At 53.9% G+C, this 20,319-nt stretch overlaps 2 protein-coding genes across 2 annotated transcripts in view; one reads left to right on the top strand and one right to left on the bottom strand.

Annotated features, from left to right (window-relative positions):
- Nucleotides 1-16,359, bottom strand: part of LOC140681504 (uncharacterized) — a 46,840-nt gene extending 30,481 nt beyond the window's left edge. Inside the window, exons 1-2 of the mRNA XM_072921379.1 lie at nt 16,297-16,359; nt 364-1,228 (exon numbers count right to left, since the gene is read on the bottom strand). Of these exons, the coding sequence (XP_072777480.1) occupies nt 364-1,228; nt 16,297-16,359 (928 nt within the window). The remainder of the gene's footprint in view (nt 1-363; nt 1,229-16,296) is intronic.
- Nucleotides 1-20,319, top strand: part of LOC101233579 (uncharacterized) — a 376,722-nt gene that overhangs the window by 115,626 nt on the left and 240,777 nt on the right. The gene's annotated exons all lie outside the window — the stretch shown is intronic.

Here is a 20,319-nt window from a genome sequence, read left to right on the forward strand (position 1 = left end):
CTCACACCACGTTGCTCAGTCACTTCTTGCCCAGGGAGACTTAAACTGTGTCTGTGTCTCCCACAGTTTCTGCTCAGTCAGGCCTCAGATATCGGGCCCCTTTATCAGCTCCATTGCTTTACTCTCTGTTTTATTCCCCATACGGGGGCACCAGGGCTCTGCCCAACGGGGGTCACTGGGGATCATCCAGCCCGGATCCTCCCATGGGGGATGGAGCTGTAGCAGCACACCAAGCTCTTCCCTCACTCTCTTCCCTCACTCCAAGCTCTTCCCTCACTCTCTTCCCTCACTCCAAGCTCTTCCCTCACCCCAGGCACTCACAGGGTTTCCCTTACTGGTGCCTCCGTTGGTGCTGGGTCAAGGTTGAGCTCTGTGAGAAGCTCTTCCCACACTCCCCACACTCGTAGGGCCTCTCCCCGGTGTGGATGCGCCGGTGCACGGTGAGGCTGGAGTTTTGGTTGAAGCCCTTCCCGCAGTCGGGGCAGCGGAAGGGCCTCTCCTCTGTGTGAATCCGCTCATGTAGGAGGAGATTGGAGCTGGTCCGAAACCTCTTCCCACACTGGGGACACTCGTAGGGCCTCTCCCCAGTGTGGATGCGCTGGTGTCTTCTCAGGGCTGAGCTCCACCCAAAGCTCTTCCCACATTCCAAGCACTCATAGGGCCGTTCCCCAGTGTGGATCACCTGGTGCTCGATCAGGCCAGACATCTGTGTGAAACCCTTCCCACACTCCCCACACTCGTAGGGCCTCTCCCCAGTGTGGATGCGCCGGTGCCTGGTGAGGCTGGAGTTGTGCTTGAAGCCCTTCCCGCAGTCGGGGCAGCGGAAGGGCCTCTCCTCTGTGTGAATCCGCTCATGTTTGAGGAGATCGGAGCTGGTCCGAAACCTCTTCCCACACTTCCCACACTCATAGGGCCTCTCCCCGGTGTGGATGCGCCGGTGCTCGGTGAGGTTGGAGTTGTGCTTGAAGGCCTTCCCGCAATTGGGGCAGAGGAAGGGCCTCTCCTCTGTGTGAATCCGCTCATGTACGAGGAGATCGGAGCTGGTCCGAAACCTCTTCCCACACTCCCCACACTCGTAGGGCCTCTCCCCAGTGTGGATCCTCTGGTGCCGGATCAGGTTGTCGCTCCGACTGAAACCCTTCCCACATTCCAAGCACTTGTGGGGCTTCTCCCTGCCATGAGACTTCTCCACCAGCTCTGAGCTCTGGCTGGATCTCTGCCCGCCTTCCTGGCTCAGGGGGGCTCTTTCCTCCCCGCAGCTCCCTGGGCTGGGTTTGCAGCTCCTCCTCCTGCAGCATCTCCGGGGCTTTTCCTCCTCCTCCATCCAGACACACCCAGGGAATGAAAAATCCTGGTTTGGGGAAAAAAACAAGAGGAGAGCACCTTGGACTGGAGATTCCTCCTTGCCCTAGTTCATCTCAGGAAGTCATTGGGAATCTTTGGTCTGTAAGAACCTCCAAAACACCAAGATTCAGCCCAAAAATCCTACAAACTTCTAAGACACAGATCAAAAACTCCTCAAACAGCATAAGTCAGGAAAAACCTCCTCCAAAACATAAAGATTCAGCTGCCACATAAAACCAAAGCACCAATTTTTAGCCCAAGAAAGCTCAGAAACACCATGATTCACCCCGTTAAAATCCTGGATCCCCCTCCACAGTCACCTGCTGCATGTGGGGGGAGAAACGCTCCTGGGGCTGGGGGGAGGCTGCAGATACAGGGAGGAGTAGAACCTTCTGCTGCTTCCTCTTTCTGCTCCTCCTCCTCCTCCTGTGTCTCTCCTCTTCCTCACACTCCTCTTCCTCCTGCTATTCCTCATTCTCCTGCACAATCCCACCTTCTCCTGCCACCTACATCATTTGACCATTCTGTTCCTCAAGCCTGCTTCTCCTTCCCTTCTCCTCCTGCCCCCAGGCCCAGCACCCACTGCCGGCTCCCTCTTCCCCCCAGACCCACAGCATCCCAGCCGAGGGGCAGGGATGGAGCTGGGGCAGGTCGGGCTGGGGCAGCGCTGGGCTCTCGGCCGCTCCCGCCCGCACTCGGTCCCCACTGCAGCCGCTCCCGCCAGGACAGCGCGGGGGGGCCCGGCCTTGGCGCTGCCCCACTCCCACCTCCCCAAATTCCCCTCGCGGGGGCGATGGGGCCAACGGGGAAGGCTCAGAGGGCCAGGGAGCTGTAAACAAGGGAGTGACAGGAGAAGGAATCGGTTTCAGAAAATGTTATTAATTGATGACACAGACTGCTGCTCAGCCAAGGCCCTGCTCTATTCATGAACTTCCAGAGAACAACAAAGACTTAACAGAGCCATGAATATCATTTGCTATATAAAAGCAGGGAGCATATTAAGGGAGTATGTAGTAGGTGGATTGGGAAGTCTGTAGCTCTCAAGTGCTTCAGCCAATGGGGAAAGCAGAGGGAGATGTGGCCAGGAGAATTAGGATGAAAAGGAGGCTGTGTCCTCCAGCAATTGGAGAGATCCCATGGGGAATGTCCCATGGCCTCTCCCATTTTTAGAAATGAAATTAGTTTCACAGGACTCCTCTGTCTGCTTTGTGGACAGAAACCTCTGGTGATGTCAATTTTCCCGCACACCCTGGGGCAGGGAGTGCAGCTGAAGGTGCCTCACCCACTTTGGGTGATCGGCTCCCTTGGCTGGCGGCGGCACCGGGGATTGATTGGGGACCCGGGAGTGACCAGGAGACAGACCAGTGACACATCAGGGGGGTCTGTGAAGAGTCAGCAGGGAGAGAGCACTGAAAATCACATCAGTGAGTGCCCTGGGATCTTCGGGGAGTGAACATGGCAGGGCACCCATGGAGGGGAGAAAAGGGAAAGCCAGGGAGGGGTCCTGGCCAAAGGGAGGATGATCCCAAAATGTCTCTGAAGGGTCCCTTGGGAGAATGCTGAGGTAGTTTGCACATTCCCCCAGAGGTAATTAAGGACATGGACACCCAGGGGGGCAAGAAGGGAAGTGGAGAAGCGATTTGGACAACAGGGGATGGATGGTGTTGGTGTGCTGGGAAGGGATCAGGTGAAGGGGAGTGTGCAGCAATATGGTTCAGGCAAGAAGCAGCAGGAGGAATGTGTGTGGTAAGAAAAAGGATGATGGCAAAGAGGAGGAACAGAAAAATACTCAGGATTGGGATGTTTTTCAGCAGGGTCTTATCCTGACAATTTGCCAGCTGATACTTTGAATTCCCAGTTTCCAGGAGAGGAAAAGCAGGAGGTCAGGATGTCAGGGGTTTCTCTGTGGTGGGCAGCGGCAGCAGCGGGCGCAGAGGTGCGGGACCGGGAGCAGGGCTGGGGGCCTGTGGGGAGCTGCGGGGCCGGGCCGGGGCTGTGGGGCAGCCGGGGCTCAGCGCCGGGCGCTGCCTGACCCCACCAGCCCCGGGCAGGGCCGGCAGTGGCCCCCGGCCCCCAGGAGGCTGCGGGACGCCCCGGACGCTGCCCGGCCCCGGGGAGCTGCCGGCCCTGCCCGCCGGGGGGGCCGCCTTTGGACACTGCGGCAGGACAGGCACCGGCTCTGCCACACGGGCTGTGCAGGGGACCCTGAGCACAAGGAGCAAAACAAAGCAACATCTGGGAAATGCAGATTTTCATGGTTGGCCATGGAAGTGAATTTTCTCAGGCAGCCGGTCTCAAAGCAATCAGTGGTCAGGTTTGGATATTGGCACCGGGAGTGGCCACTGAAGGCATGGGCACGCCTCTGAGAACACAGGGTTCAAAGCAAGAACTCCCAGCAGAACTGTCTCTTTGCAGAGTGCAGACTCTCCCCCGCCCACCACGGGCTGGGTGGGGGAATGGAAGCCCTGCAGCCTGGGAGGGATAGGCCAGGGGGAGGAAACCTGAGATGTCTTTGTTCCCCACGCCCCCACACCACCAGAGGGAAACAGACAGAGAGCCTGAAGGCACCTGGAAATTCACTGGCAGAGGAGAAGGAGAAGGGGGGGGAAGGTGCCCAGCCCTGGGAGTTGGGGTCTGGGCTGAGATTTCAGCAGCCAGGGCAGTCCAAGACTTTTAACCCTTTCCTGGGAAATGAAAGCTTTGTGAAATATTACTCCTCCTCCACTTGAAAGAGAAAAGAGACAGTCTGGGACCTGAGATGTTAGGGAAAGAAGGTTGGGGGGAGATGATGGAGTGGCTTTTGGCTGGACTTTTCTTGTAAGCCATTGACTGAACCAGTTTCTCCTGCAACAGAGACTGCATCTTTAGGGGGATGCAATGGTGAGCCAAGAGACCTGCTTCAGCAAACTCCAGCACAGGAATGGAGTGAACAGAGGAAAGCTGAGGAGGGTGTGGTGATGCCCTCTGTCTTCAGGAAGAAGAAGATCTCCATTTGCACCCTCAGCCCCAGGGGAGGAGGAAAATGGGGGGGGGACTGTGTTCCCAAAATGAAAACTGAACTGTTGTTTCTTTTGTTCCTTGGCAAAGCATCCTTAAAGGAGCCCTATGAGCAGTCTGTCCATGCACGGCGGTGAGGGCACTGTGACATGGCAAGGAGAGTGTCACACGGGCACATTTTCTCTGGGCAGTGCCATGAGTGACATGGAAACACGAGAGGTGGCAATTGTGTTTCCTGGGGGTCTGTGGTGCAAGTGAGACTCCTCTCTCCCCTGATAGACTGAGTATTGATTATCTGAAAGGTGATGACCTGAATGTGGGTCCAAGTTGTGTCCCACTGTGATTTGTTGGAGTTTGGGTGCGGGGAGGAGGAATGTTTTGGAAGGTTTTAATTCTGGATGTAGTGTGTATCTTTTATTATAGTAGTAGCTTAATAAAGTTCTTTCTCCTTTATCTCTCAGCTTAGGCCTGCTCTGCTCTGTTCCTTATTGCATCTCACAGCACTTATTTGGGAAGCTGGATTTCCATGGGGACACAGGCATTGTGCCAGCATCAAAACATGACATGATGGTACATGAAGGATCAGGATTTTCTGTGAAGGATTCGGTTTGGGTCCCTGCAGAAAGGAAAGATTTTGCAGAAAGCTCAGCAGCTCTCAGAGGATGAGCACCCACAGGCAGTGACCGGGGCTGCAGGAGTGGCAGAAGAAGGCCCTGCAGCACTTGGGCACAAAGGCACAGCAGCTGAAGGCAAGGAGGGATGAGCAAAAGGCCAAGCTGAAGGCAAAGGCCATGGCAGAGTTCCCACAGCCCCTGAGGGACCAACCCCAGGGCCCAAGGGGGCCCCAGCACCCAGGGGACGGCGTCAGCCACAAGCACCTGGCAGAGGCATTGCCCTCCTGGCCAGGGCAGAGCCCACCCAAACAGCCCCTGGGAAGGAGTCAGGGCTCCAGCTGCAGCCCACAAGGACACTGCAAGCACAGACAGCAGCACCCTCAGGAGGAGCGAGTCCACCCCTGCATGGACATGGATTGTCAGGGCTCTCTGAGCTCCCATCCCACCGGGGACCCACCACACTGCAGCCCTGGAGAACATCCAGGCTGGGTCTGCATCCAGAGGAGGCCTCTCCTGATGGACACAGGGGCCTCTCCATCCACTCTGAATCTTACACCTAAGGGGGGAAAATTGTAAAGGAATGTTTTCATTATTAAGGGAATAAATGGGAAAGCTGAGCTGGTATCATTTGTTCAATCACTCTTAGGAGCTGTGGGGGATAGGTTTGAAATAAACTAATTTCTTTCTCTTCCTACTGTGATTGTAATTAACTAGGAAGGAATTTGATGGTGGCATTGTAATATTGTAAAAGGTGATACAGAGGCTATTGCTGCTGTACCTTTGTGTCAAATGTCTGGCACGGCCTATGCTGAAGGGAACCCAGAGGTGTGGGCAGCCCCAGAGGGAAAATTTGATGTGGAGCCTCTCCAAATTACTTGGAAGCAACCAGGACAAGTGGGGGCTAAAAGCAACACCCTGTTCCAGGGGAGGGAAGGAAGGGCTCACAGCCTGGTATGGAGTCCCTGCTAAAGGCAGGGCTTTTGGAGCCAGGGATGTCTCCCTACAGCACTCCTATCCTGCCAGTCAGGGAATCAGATGGCTCCAATGAGGAGCACAAGAACAAGTGGTAGACAAAGCCTCTGTGAAATGGCTGAATTTCCTGCCAAAAAAATCTTTTGAGTATCGGAAAAACAAGTGCAAATCACAGAGAAAAAGGTCAAATTTTGGGACATAATTTGACTGATTGTTTGTGGTGGACTGACCCAGAGAGGGTCTGGGCAATCTCAGAAGTAACATTTCCCAGGACCAAAAAGGAGCAGAGACAATTGTGAGATTTAATAGAGAATTACATAGCCTGGATTGAGGATTCTCTGTTCCAGCCAGAACATTGTAGGACTTTGTAACCCCAGACAGCCTCCATGCTGTGGTATGGACAGGAGAAAGTGAATAAAACTTGAGAAAATGAAAAACCAAAAATATTGATGCCTCAACTGTGGCTCTTCCAGACTCAGAAAAGAAATTGGAATTGTAGGTGAATATTCAAGAGGGCCATGCCAAAGGAATTCTTGGGCCAAAACGTTTCACCCAGTGGCCAGAGTGGCCTCATTGTCTGCAGAATTGTGCAGCCACAGCTTCAACGGGAACCGAGGCCCAAAACCTGATGACAACAGGATCTCCAACTGTTCCAGTCTGCCATCAAGTTCAAGCTTTGATAACCAAAAGAGCCTCGCAATGGATGAGCAGTGCTCGGTTATTACAGTGTGAAACTTGTTCAGTGGCACAGGAGGATTCAGAACTGAGGACAGGGGAAGGGTTTAACCCAGCCTCCTGTTTGAACAGCCCCCAGAGGGGCTGGGAAGAAACCCAGCACTGCATTCCAGTGACAGAGCTCCAGACCCAGCCTGGGGGAGATTCAGGAGACATTGCCTGGCCTGAGGCAGAAAATGTCTTTGGGGATGGCTCTTCAAGGGCAGCAGAAGGGAAAAGAGTTCCAAGACACGCTGTTATTGTGGAAAGGGAATCAGACAAAGCCCAGGTTACCCCCCATGGTCAGCTCAACCGGCACAGCTGTGTGTGCTTGTAAGAGCCTGGCACTGAAATGCCCTGAGCAGGAAGGCTTCAATATCTTCTGGTGACACCATCTCACCTAACAGGGGGGCAAAAGCAATTCTGATTGCTCAGCAGCCACTGAATGAAATAATTCATATAGAGGGGATTGTGGAAGCCATAGACTCAGACAGCAGAGCTCATTTTACAGGAAAGATCCTCCAGGGGGTTATGGCAGATTTAGGAATACAATGGGACCTCCAGAACCCCTGGCACCCCCAGAGCTCAGGCTGGGTACAAAGAATGAAAAGGGATGGAAAGAAACACCTTTGGAAGCTGGGGATAGAAACCAAGATGCCATGGGTACGGCTTTTGCCATTGGCTTGGGCAAGAAGAAGTGCCAGACCCAGGGCACATATTGAATTCTCTCCCCGGCAATTAATCTTGGGAATTCCTTACCCTGGGAATTCTCCACCTAGTGCAGGGTGCAGATAAGGGATGCACATTTAAAGCAGTCTGTGGCCAGAATCCTGTCTCTGGTGCCATCTCTCCCCCAGGAAGCTGGGCTGGCACAGAGCCTGCCTTGGCACTTTGCTGTTGCCAACATCCCAGCAGGACATCGGCTCCTGCCTAAGGAGTGCAGAGCAGCACCACTGGTGGCCAAGTGGCGTGGCCCGTGCCAAGTGGCCCCGAGGCCAGAAACAGCCGCCAGCACAGCTGAGCACGGGGGGACCCCTCAGCCTCGGCTCCAGGTCTCTGCAGCCCCGGAGATTTGCACTTCCCGCCTGCAGCAGGAGGATGGGAGGCCCCCACTGAGCTGCACTGAAGGCAGCGCAGCAGCAGCCAGGGCTCCACAGCGGGGCAAGGCCCTGGGCCTGCCCACACATCCTCTGCTGAAATCCTCGGCCTGGCCACCCTCCTTTGGCAGCTCCAGCCACCGGGGACAGCCCTTGCTGCCACTGCTGCAGCTTCAGCGCTCTCTGGGCCTGCCCTGCCACAGCTGCTGGGCAAGAGCACGGCACAATTCCACTCTGGCTCTCACTTACACTCACACACTGCCCTGCCTGCCATGGCATTGATGGAAAATACACCAGCTCATAGACTTTAACATTGTTAACCTTTCATTTCTCTACTCAGGCTTGCTTTGCCTTGGCCCTGGGGAAAGAAATGTTAAAGGTTTTGTTAAGGGATGTTACACCACTCAATGGAGATGAGTTTAACATCTCAACACACTGGGAATGGCCCAAAAGATACTCACAAAGATAATGCCCTGCAGCAAAACATCAACCCCAGCAGCAAACAGCAACCAACACCTACCCCAGACACTGCCAGGGCTGCAGACACCTGGTCTGCAAAAGGCTGAGAAGGAAATCAGCACTTCCCACCTCATTAAGAGCAGAAGCAAAGAAATCCGGGTCCAATAGGAAACCAAATACTAAAAACTGCACAACTTGAAACTTTGGAACATTAAACCAGTGGATTTAGACTGGTTCTGACTGTATCAAATTTGGGGAAAATCTAGTAAAAGCAACGGAGCTTTTACTCCGATAGTATTTTATTTATTATATACTCCAATATATTTTACTGATACTTTAGGTGTCATGGAACGATTTTCTCTGCACACCCGGGCTATGTGGGGATGGAATGATTTCTGTTGCACATCCTGGCCAGAACCAAGGAATGCCTTGACTCTAACAATAAACATATTGTTGGAGTTTTTCTTTTTCCTGCAGTTTCAGTGCTAAGTTTAGAGCATTAGACTATTTTTAAATTACTCCTACTTCTATATTGCCAGTTAGGTTTGGGCAAGGGATGAGAGAATGAGTTTTTACTTAGAGGAGAAGTAGAAAAAATTTCATTGACTTGGAAATTTTTTGTGTATGTTTGTGTGTGTCTCTTAGAGATAGAAAAATTTTGGTCTGGGTTTTTCGACGTTCACCTTTAGGCAACATTTTGTGAAGCTAGAAGAGATTTAAAGGTGACCCTTTAACTCATAAATAGAAGATTTGAAGGAAAAGAAAATAAATAGAAGATTTGAAAGAAAAAAAAAAAAGAAAAAGCAGCAGGTTGGGGGGGAGCACAGGTGAGGCTGCTGAAGCTGCTCTGGAAGAGAAGCTGCATTCCAGGCACCCAGGAGGAGCTTTAGAAATGCAAATCAGCACTGCTGGGGCAGAGTGGGGACAATGTACCTGGCTCTTCTTGCCTGGGGCAGGAATTGGCTGATTCCCTCTGCCCCTCACCCCAAGCTCTGCCTGCTTGCACAGATGGAATCTGCACGGCTGAAGGCAGAGCCCATGGTGAGGATCTGACTCTGAAACAGAAATGGCTGAGGCTGCAAAGGGAAACAGCAAATGGAGAATGTTGTGAAAATTTCACTAAAATAAGGGGGGGATCATCCCCCTGCCCACTCCAACATCTGCTGCCACTGTCTGTGCTGTACAGGGTGTATCAGAGCACTGGGGCTTTTGCTAGAACAAGTTCAGGGAAATTAGTTGGAATTCAAGTATTTGATTATGTAATTTAAAAAAATGCGGTCAATTGATGCAGCCCCGGCTGCAGGGAGCACCCAGAAATGGGAAAAAGATGAAGGGCCACCAGAAAAAATTGTACAACACCATGGACCAGCCCCTGGGAACCCAAACCAATTCATACCAGGAGGCAGAGAACCCATTTATCATTTCAATAGCATCATTAGATTACAAGCTGTCCTCGGAATAAGAACCAACCAGACAGCTCCAGCTCCTGACCTTCCTGCTGATCAAGTTGCTGAAATGAGGAACACATTTCACCAGGGGATGGGATGAGATTATCTGTGAGCAGAAAAAGGAGGAGTTTGTGGAGAACTAAATGATTCAAACTGCTGTTGGCAAAGAGACGACAAAGGTAAAGTCCTGAGAAAGATAAAAAAGGAAATAGGTGAACAGTTTATGTATTGATCCAAACATGGAAAGGATGGGAATGGGACACGCTTTTGTGGCTCCCCGGCACACCAGGGGGTAAACAAATGCTGCATCTCCTCTTCTGTGCTGCAGCAACTCTCATCTTTTTACCATGCTCCACACCTTGGCAGTGCAGCTCATCCAGCAGCTGAGCCAGGGGATGCAGGTGGCAGCCAGGCCTCCGGATCCACAAACGGCTACAAAAGGACAGGGAATGAGGGCACCGAGAATAATCCCAAAACCAAAGAGGACCCGGGAAGAACAAAACAGAGTTGAGGAGTGAATCTGCCTGTAGATAGGGCCAGGGACCTGTAGATAAGGAAGTAACGAGGGAAACCATCAGTTCCAATAAATTTCACAAATTGAGACACACAATTTCTCAAAGTCCCGCAAAATTCCCGAACTTCCAGGAGAACAAAGGCTTAACAGAGCCATGAATATCGGCTGGTATACAAAAGGAGGGTGCATATTAACGAGGACAGGCAGCAGGCGCATCGGGAAGTCTGAACCTTCCAAGGACCTCAGCCCGTGGGCAAAGGCAGAGGGAGATGCGGCCGGGAAAATGAGGATAAAAAGGAGGCTGCGGACTACAACCATGGCAGAGAGCGCACGGCAAATGCCCCACGGCCTCTCCCCGTGCTCGGCAATAAAGTCACTTTTACAGGACTCCTCGCTCTCCTCCGGCCACAGAAACCTCCGGCGACGGGAATTTCCCCGCACGCTCCCGGCCGCGGGGCAGCCCCCTCTGTCCTACCCACAGCAGCCGGGCCGAGCCAGCGCTGCTCCGGCAGCGGCTCCTGCCCAGGCCCCGGCGGGAAGGAGACCGCGGGCAGCCGCTCCCGCCGCGCCCTCAGCCCGGGGCCAGCACGGGCCGGACACGGCACCACCGACCCGCCGCAGCCCCCTGCCGCCCCCTCCGCCCGCAGCCAGCCCCGAGCCCCCGCAGAACCCAGCGCGGCTCCCACCTGCGCCGGGGCCGCCTCCGAGCTCCGCCGACGCCGCCTCACCGCGCTCCGGCCGCTGCCGCCGCTCCCGGGCCCGCACAGACGCTCCCGGCGCCAATGGCGCCGCTGCCCGCCCACGGCCGCCCTCAGCCCGCCGCCGGGGCCGTGCTGCGCCCCGCTCCCACCAATCAGCGCGCCGCAACCACGACTGACGGCACCAGCGGCCAATGGCAGCGAGCTGGGGGCGGGCTCTGCGCACGGCCCAGACTCGCCCCGCGCTCTCAGGGCCCCCCGCGCTGCGTGAGGGCAAAGCCGGAGATGAGCAACAGCCCCGGGACGGGCCCGGGCCCGAGGCGGGATTGAGCTGCCCACACAAACAAACTTCTCCGCACCTCCCGCCACGGCTTTCCCGGCCCTGCGCCTTCCGTGCCTCCGGCTCTGCGGGAAGCCCGGGAGCCTCCCTTCTCCTGCCCCTCATTAGTGCATCGGTGCTTCACTTTGATTTCCCCCAAAAAGGGAAACCTGCCCAAAGCGCTGTGGGTGAGCGGGGGAGGGGAGAGATTTCTGGCAGAAAACTCCCAAGACTCAGAGCTGGATAAGGAGAAGTCAGTGCAGAGCCTTAAATGCAGCTTTCCCCACGCCTCCCTGCTCCCAGCTGCACCTCCTCCCCCGGCAGGGCAGGAGACAGGGAATGGGGCCGTGCTCAGCTCATCCCCCGCGGCTTCTCCCTCTGCTCAGGGACAGGAGTCGTTCCCTGCTGCACCCTGCGCTCTCTCCCAGCCGAGACTTCTCCAGGAACTTCTCCGAGCCGAGTCCATCCCCTGGGGCACAGCCCCCTCCAAGTGCTGCAGCGTGGGTCACTGTGCCACGGGCTCGGTCCTGCCAGGCCAGGCTGCTCCAGCGGGGCCCCTCTGCCCACGGGGTCACAGCCTCCTCTCAGGCATCCCCGAGCTCCAGCCTGGCTCCTGCAGGGGCTGCAGGGGGATCTCTGCATCCCCACGGACCTGCAGGGGGATCTCTGCATCCCCACGGACCTGCAGGGGGATCTCTGCAGCCCCATTGTAATATATGTTATGGAATAATTCGTGCTTATATAAAACATACATGAAGTCAGTTGTGCTTGTAGAAAAAGATTCTTTAAGTTTTAAAGGACCTGAAGACCCAGCCGGGAAAGACGGGAAACCACAGATGACAGAGAAAGAAAGACCTAATTTACAATTGAAAAAACGTGTCTCCCTGCAGAGATGGGCACTTTCCGGGGATACTTCACCAGACGCCCAAGGTGAAAAATGCACATATGTTCGTTTGATTAGTAGTGCTGTATTAACATTTTAATAGTATGGTAAATGTAGTTTTGTATTTAAAATGAAGGTTTAGTAGTTAAAATAAAAACTGTATATATGGGTTTGCTTTTAAGGAATGACATACTCGCTTTGACATAACCATCACAGAACACCTAAATCTTCCAGGGAAGAGGAATTTATGGTTTTCTTGTCAGAAGAAGCTAATTTCTTCAGGTCTTGCTCAGACTCGAAGACGCCATGGGGATTAAAGGAAACAGCTGACGTACAACAGACAGAGTTTGTTGTTTAGAATAGAATGTATGCATAACCATGAAGGATATATGAATATGCAATAGTGTAGTTTTAGGGGTGATTCCTTTGTTCACAAGGTATGCTTGTTGTGGCTTAAATGCCCGAGAGCATCTGGACATCCTTGAGTCTTTGGTTTTTATTGTCTTGTAATTGTCCTAGCTCTAAATTTTTATTACTCTAATTGTATTACTATTTTAATAACCATGTTATTATTATTAAAAAATTAACAGCCATGTGATTGGCGTTTTTCACGGTATGCTGAGCAACACATTTGATTTGCTTTCTCTTTGCTCTGTTTTTTTTTTACTCTGACATTTTGGATGATTCTTGGAGGTTAAAAAACTTATTACCATACAAGACCTCACCTTATTTGCTTTCCTGTCTTAAAACAGCATTGGTTGCAATAAGGTGTTATAAATCCTTTAGTTTTCTGAGCTGCCCTTATTGGAGGCTTTCTGGGAACCTCTTTGCTTTGGTTAGTTTTTATTGCTTATACTATTTTTTTTCTACCCAAGCCTCATGGTCTTTTTTCAGTTTTTCTCACACACAGACTTTCCAGGTCGCAGGTATGAGATGGGATCATTTACACATAAGCTTTAAGATCTCAGGTTCTGAATTGGCTTGATTAGGAGCCTTCAATTTACACTTGGGGCATGGAACAGCAATACTAGCCCTTCTCACAAACTCTGCATTGTAATAGTACTCATACAAGGTGCCAGCCTCTTAATGCACCAAAAACTCCCGGGAATTGCCTGCGGGCTATTCCGTTTATCACTTTGGCATTTTTCCTTTATTTAACCCCTCTTTTACAAAATCTCAGTCTTTTCTAATTCTCTTCTCGCACAATCTAATTAAAGCATTGTTTCTACTGACACTTATTTCGTTGCCCTGCAAAAGGCTGTGCCTGTTACAGCAAAAACTGATATGCTCACAAACACAGAACCCTGTCCTTATCTCAAATTCAGGGACAGTCTGGACTTAAGTTGTTGTGAGGGAGGAATTCTTGGAATTCCTTTGATTTGTTTTACTACAGTTAAATCATTATAGTGTAGCTCTTCTGCATAAAATGCTACACTTGTTGCAAAAAATACCTTAAAATCTCTATAAATGCAACTATATAATCTCGAGAATTAAAATACTATAATGTGGGGGAAGAATCACACAAACTCACTGGGAAACTCACTGGTGGTATCTCTTAAAGTGTCCCCTTTTCTCAACATAACACAGCATAACAGCACAGAGTAAAATTCCAGGAATCCAAGTCCGAACCACTGGGGCAGAGGAACCCGCCCAGTTCGTCTAGCCACTGTTCAAATGCACACAAATCACCGCCTTTAAACACAGTGAACGTCCTCAGCCCCGTTTCTCCGCTTGTTTCCCTTCCCCGCGGGCACTCAGGCCCAGGAGCGAGGCCGGGCCCTGCCGGCTCTGAGGGACTGCCCAGCAGTGCTGCTCTGGCACCCCAGGGCCCTCTCAGTCCGGCCCTTTATCGCACACCAGCGCTCCTTGGCTGTCTCCGCAGGTGGCAAGCGAGGCAGAGCGGAGCCCCTCCAGGGAAATTCCCCGGGTGTGCCAAGGAGGTCTGTTCTACCCCCTGCCCCTGCGAGGACAGAAAATCTCCTGCCTGACTCACCATAATGAAACACGGATGAAAATCAAACCCTACAATTTTAATAAAGATTTGTAGGGAATGGGTATGTTTATTTATAGCCCTGTGGACGTATGTCAGGACTTACTGCCCTTTAATGGACATGCGTCCACAGCGCTATAAATAAATATACCCATTCCCTACAAATCTTTATTAAAATTGTAGGGTTTAATTTTTCATCAGTGTTTCACTCCCCAGGAGCAGGAAAATCCCCATTCCCTGTTTCCTTGTGGCTGCAGCCTGGAACATCCACTCAGAATGATGAACTTTCTGACAGCCCTGCTGAATGACACCAGGACAAGGTTGGTGAGAAAGGGAGGAAAATGTGTTTTTATAGGAAATTACAAAATTATTTCTTTCTATCACATTAATTTTTAGTCCACTGCAGTTCTGTTTTCACAGTGCCACCTTCTCAGCTGATTGTGTTTGTGTCCTCCTCTCTCTCTTGCCTCTCTTTGCCTGCTCTGTTTCTCTCTCAGTGTTTCCCTTGAGCTGGGGCAGCTCCCACCAAAGGCCCTGCCCTGATTTCATTCCCAATCCATGAGCTACAACAACCATGGGTGAAGTTATGAAGGCTGGCAGTGAAATGTCACTGTAGGATCCTGCTGCACTTGGCTTTTGGCTCTTCCATAAGAGCTTTGCCTTCAAGGTCAGGAACATCTTTTCCTGGCTGGGAACTGGAATCCCAGCCCCTGGCAGTGTGTGCCATGGATCCCAGAGGGGCATTCCCGAGGCTCCCAGGGTGCTGCTCCTGCCGTGCCTCCCAAGGAGCTGTGCAGGGCAGGGGACAAGGTGCAGCAGCTCCGTGGGCTCCTGCAGCACGCAGCAAAGGTGGCTTTGCTGGACATTTCCCAGCACATTCCCTGTAGATGGAGGGAGGAAAGGGAAGCGAGTCCCTGACAGAATCCCGGAACGATTGGGGTGGGAACGGAGCCTGCCCGCGGGTTCCGATCCCGGGAGGGAGAGACGACTCTGCCCCAGCGAAGGCGCAAATGAGACCCTGGGAGCGCAACCTGCGGATTTGACTGAACAGGGATTGAACGGAACAAGAAATGGGAAGGAGAAAGGGAGAGAAAGAAATAGTAAAGGGATCTCAGAGAGAGAGAAAGAAATCGGAAAAGGTCTCAGAGGGACAGAAAGAAATAGGAGAAGGCTCCGGCCCGGCCTCCGCAGCTCCCCGGGACACCCGCCGGGCGCAGCGCCTCTCACAGTTCCAGCCAATCAGAGAAGGCGCTGAACAATTTCCAGCCAACCAGAGCTCTTCCCGCCGATGAGTCACCAGTTGCCGGGCGGCCCCGCAGCGCCCCGCGGCCCCGGAGCGGAGTTCGGGGCTCGGGCCGGGGGGACGGACCCGCCCCGGGGGGGTCCCCGAGCCCCCTGCCCGCCCCGGGGCCGGCCGGGGGCTCCGCCACCCACAGCCGGGGCTGCGGGGCCGCGGGCAGAGGCTGGGAAAGGGAGCTCCGGGCTGGAGCGGAGGGGCTGCGGGAGGAGGAGGAGGGACAGGAGGAGCGGCGGGAGCAGGAGCGGGAGAATCCCGCCGCTCGCACCGCCCGCACGCCGGGGCTGCAGCACCCCCTGCCCCGCCAGCATCGCCCCAGCCCCGAGCCGCAGGGCAGGGGGAGGCCGAGCTCGCCCCGGCTCTATCGAGGGGTCTCCGGGAGGATTTTTCTGGAGAGCGCTCGGAGCCGGCAGATGCCGAGCCCCGGATCCCTCCGGGCTCCCCAAGAGGAGCTTTTTCGGGGGGAGAGGAGCTGTGATCGCCCCTCGGAGGGTCCCGGGGGACCACGCGGGGCTGGCCCGGTGCTGACAGGGCGGGACATTGGTTTTGGGGATCCCCGTGAGAGCCGGGGCTGCGGAACGTGGGACCCCCGGGGCGGCAGAGGGGAAGGGGCGATACCGGAGCTGGGGGACCCCCGGCAGCCGGAGATGAGGCGGGGACGGGACCCCTGAGCCTGGCAGGGCCTGTCCTGGGGTGACCTCACGATGCTCGTACCCCCATTGGTCCGTTTGGCCCCGAAATGAGTTCTGCACCTTCAGGGCTGGTTCTGAGAGCGAAGAGGGGGAGGAAGAAGCGCGCAGTTTGTTTTCAGGAGCTGCACTCACCCCTCCACATTCCGGCTCCTGGGCTGCCGAGATGCCTTAAGGAGCTGGGACAGAGGCCAGACGGAGCCAAGAGGAATAAAGTGGATATTTATTGAAGTGCCTTCAAAGGCCACACCCCGGCAGTACCTGAGCCAGGGTCGGGCTCTGCCCGGATGGCTCCGAGATGGAAGCAAAAGAGGGCTTGGTCATGAGATCTCACATTTTTATAAGTGTTAGTGCATTTGCATACAGGATTTAACAGCCCAATTAATAGCTTCAAATTATGAACTTTCATCCTCCTTGCTTGCCTGCCCTATGCTTTTCCTGTTGTTTGTGCTTTGGGCCTGAAGTTTGAAGATATTGTCCTTGACTCTCCAGCTAGAACAGGATTGTTTTGTCTTCACCACCCTGTGAAAAGATCCCAGGAACACTTAATCTAAAACTAGAAGCTGCACACTGAAACAGAACAGAAAAACTTAAACCTGAGGTATCAGTTGTCTGCCAACAGACAGCGGGACAGAGCTCTCCTTTGCTTTTAGTTAGTTTTTAGCTCGCTGAGGCAGAGAAGTTCCCTGGGTTGTGGTTTTTCTTTTTCTTTGGAGCTGTTTAAACCTGCTCTGGACTGAACACCAGAAGAGCACCGGCAGCTCACACCTGTGGCCCACCGGGCTGGGCCTGGGCCATGGAGGGACTGATCAGAGCCTGAGTGAGCCGAGCTACAGCCCACGGAGGGACTTTCTGAGTTTGTCATCTCTTTTGGAGCAACAACAGGTTTTATTGTTTAATATTGTTCATGTTTTGTGCTGGTGAATGCTTTGCCTGTTAAATAAACAGTTGTTTGGGTTTTTTTTCTCCTAGGAAATCTTTTCCCAAACTGGTTGGGGGAGAGGCCGCTTGAATCTGCTTTCTAAAAAACCCCCTTTGGGGATTTTCTCCCAAACTTGCCCTAAACCAGGACAGGGTGATGGGGAGGGGGTGACCCCCAAGTGCCTGGACTGGGGGGAGGCTGGAGAGGGGGACCCTTGTACTGCAAAACCCCCCAGCATCCCTAAGCAGGACCCTGGAGAAGGGGGATCCCCAGGACCCTCGAGGATCCCCCGTAGCCCTGAGACGGGGGACACCAGAACCCCAGAGGCATGAGACTGGAAATGGGACACTCCTGGTGGCTTTTTTTTTTTATTCACTAATGATTTTGGATGTTTTTATGGACACCTGGAGACTTCTGGAAATGGTTTTGGGCAGGAGGAATCCCCACCCCAAGGTGTTCACACCTTGTTTTTTCCCCACACCAGGATTTCCCACTCCTAAACTTTCGCTGGATGGAGGAGAAGGCTGTGAGGAAAATGCCCTGGGACACCGAGGCAGGTGAGGAGGAAGTCAGTGCCCCTTTCCCCCTCTCTCCTGCTCCATCTCCCAGCCCAGCACGGCCCCGGCTGCAGGACAGCCCCGCTGCCGGTGCCCTCCTGCCGGGGACGCACTGGGGGGATCTCCTTGCCCTTCCCTGTGGCATGGAGGCAAATCCCATCCTCTCCTTGTCCTTCCTACCCCAGAGCAGGAGCTGATGATGGAGAGCAGGGAGGACAAATACCCCCAGCAGAACATCGTGGAAGAGGCTGTTTTGAGTGGCTCCATGGCTGAGGAATCGAAGGGGGAGGAAAAGCCCCAGAGATCCCACAGGAGGAGGGGCTGCACCCGCAGATCACGAGGACCTGAGGAGGAAAGGCCCACCCTGTGCCGGGGAGGTGGGCAGAGCTTCAGCCAGGGATCAGAGCTGGTGGTCCAGGAGCAGCCTCATGACAGGGAGAGGCCCTACGAGTGCTCAGAGTGTGGGAAGAGCTTCAGGAAGAGTTTCAACCTGATCTGCCACCAGAGGATCCACAGTGGGGAACGGCCCTATGAATTATTGGAATGTGGGAACAGCTTCAGCCACAGGTCCGACCTGACTGTCCACCAGAGGATCCACACCGGGGAGAGGCCCTACAAGTGTCCCCGGTGTGGGAAGAGCTTCTCAGACCGCTCATTCTTTACCCGGCACCAGCGCAGGCACCGGTAAGGGAAGCCCTGCGAGAACCCCGCCTGCAGGAAGAGCTTCGTGCGCTGCTCCAGCTCCATCCCCATCAGAGGACCCACCCTGCTCAGAGCCCTGGTGACCCACATTCCCTGTGATACACAGAGGGAGGTGGCTGCTGTTCCTTTTATTTTTGCTCCCGTCATCTTTTATCTTCCTCCCTTCAAAACACAGACAATTGGGGTTAAAATCAACAAATTCATCAAAAGCATCTAAAGCCTCAGATTTTACTTGTGTTTTGGGGAATCTTGCATTTCAAGAGATATCTGTGAGGATATGGGGGAGTTCGGGGGCTATTTGTTTTAGTTGTCTTTGTTTCTTGGCACTCCAAAAGATGAGAGGGGCTGATCTGTCTGCTCAAGTTCACTCAGTGCCACTAAAAACTGCTGAATCGCTCCCCAAAATTACTCGATTCCACCGCCTCTGAGGGTGAAATTGGGTTGGAAAGGGATTGGGCAATGCGGGATGCAAATCAGGAGGGTGAGATGAGAATTGGGTGGGGCGGGATGGGTGGGATGGGGATTGGGAGGTGTGAAATCGGGGAAGTACAGCTTGGGAAGGGATCTTGATGTGCAGGAGGGGTCGCATGGGTAGAGGTTGGCATTTGGGAGGTGGGGTGGGGTCTGGAATGAGACAGACAAATTTTGGGGATGATTAAGATAGGGGGAGCCCATTACTGAGTGAGTGTTTGAATAGTCTACATTCATGAGGAGCTGCTGGGGTGTCTCACATTCCTGAGGCAGTTTTGGGGCACTCCCCAACCCTTGGGGGGTTTCCTGAGAGCAGCTCCATGGAGCCCCATGGCCAGGGGTGGTTGCCATGGGCCTGAACTCAGAGCTGTGCCAGAGTCCATTCCCTTGGTGCTGAGAGCAGAGAAATGATGAATGGCCCCAGACATCTCCAGTGTGTGTTTGTGGAGGCCTGTGAGCTTACTGGGGAGAGGGCAAAAGCGATCCCCTGGAGAAATGTACCTTAGGCTCTGGGCATTCCTCACAGCTCAGGGTGAGGACAGAAGCTTCCCCCATGGAGCTCTGCAGCACTGTGTTAATTTGTCCCAGTTCTGTCCCCACTGGCCCGTTGGCCTTTCCTACCCCTTTTACCCTGATATGTTCATGTTCTAGCAAGTTCTCCCTTCCTTGTTTTCCCATTGGTTTATGTCCCTGCCTGTCCACCCTGCCATTCCCTATTAGTCCCTTCCCTGTGTACCACCCCTAAACCCTGAGATCCCTGACGCTCTCCTCCAGCCCCTCTTTTCCCGTATTTACACCCTAAACCCTCCTTTGTCTTTGTCTTTAACCCCCAGAGCCCTGGAGCGTCAGACCCCGATAAACCCTCGTTGGAGCTCCATGCCTGGGCCCTCCCGTGTCCTCACTGCCGAGCTGCTCCGTGTGTGTGTGTGTGTGCTGGGCTCCCGTGGCTCTGCCCGTTAGCACAAAACACTCCCAGGGAAAGTTGTGCCGCCACCACCACAGACTGACAGTGTCCCTGGGGACCAAGAGGCCACTGTGACACTGTGGGACCAAGGAGAGCATTGCTGCCCTGCCAGGCCTCATGGAACCAAGGATCCACTGTGACACTGCAGGGCCTTGGGGACCACGGTGACATTGTGACACTGCAGGGCCCAAGGATCCAAGGGACTTTGTGACACCAAGGGGTCCCATGGAATCAAAGGGACATTGTGACACTGGGAGGCCTCATGGAATCATGGAGACCATTGGGACACTCTGGGGCCACGTGGAACCGTGGTGACACCAAGTTGTCTGGGAGGGCCTGGTGTAACCAAAGGGGCATTGTGGCACTGAGGGGCCCCTTGGAACCAAGGACATCTTTGCAGATGACACCAAGCTGGCTGGGAATGTTGATCTGCTGGAGGGTAGGAGGGCTCTGCACAGGGCCCAGGACAGGCTGGATCCAGGGCCCAAACCCAACAAGGTGAGGTTTAACAAGTCCAAGTGCCGGGTCCTGCACTTTGGCCACAACAACCCCTGCAGCGCTACAGGCTGGGGACAGAGGGGCTGGACAGCAGCCAGGCAGAAAGGGACCTGCAGGGACTGATGGACAGCAGGCTGGACATGAGCCAGCCGTGTGCCCAGGTGGCCAAG

Source organism: Taeniopygia guttata, chromosome 36 (assembly GCF_048771995.1).
Source record: "Taeniopygia guttata chromosome 36, bTaeGut7.mat, whole genome shotgun sequence".
NCBI classification, from domain to species: domain Eukaryota; kingdom Metazoa; phylum Chordata; class Aves; order Passeriformes; family Estrildidae; genus Taeniopygia; species Taeniopygia guttata.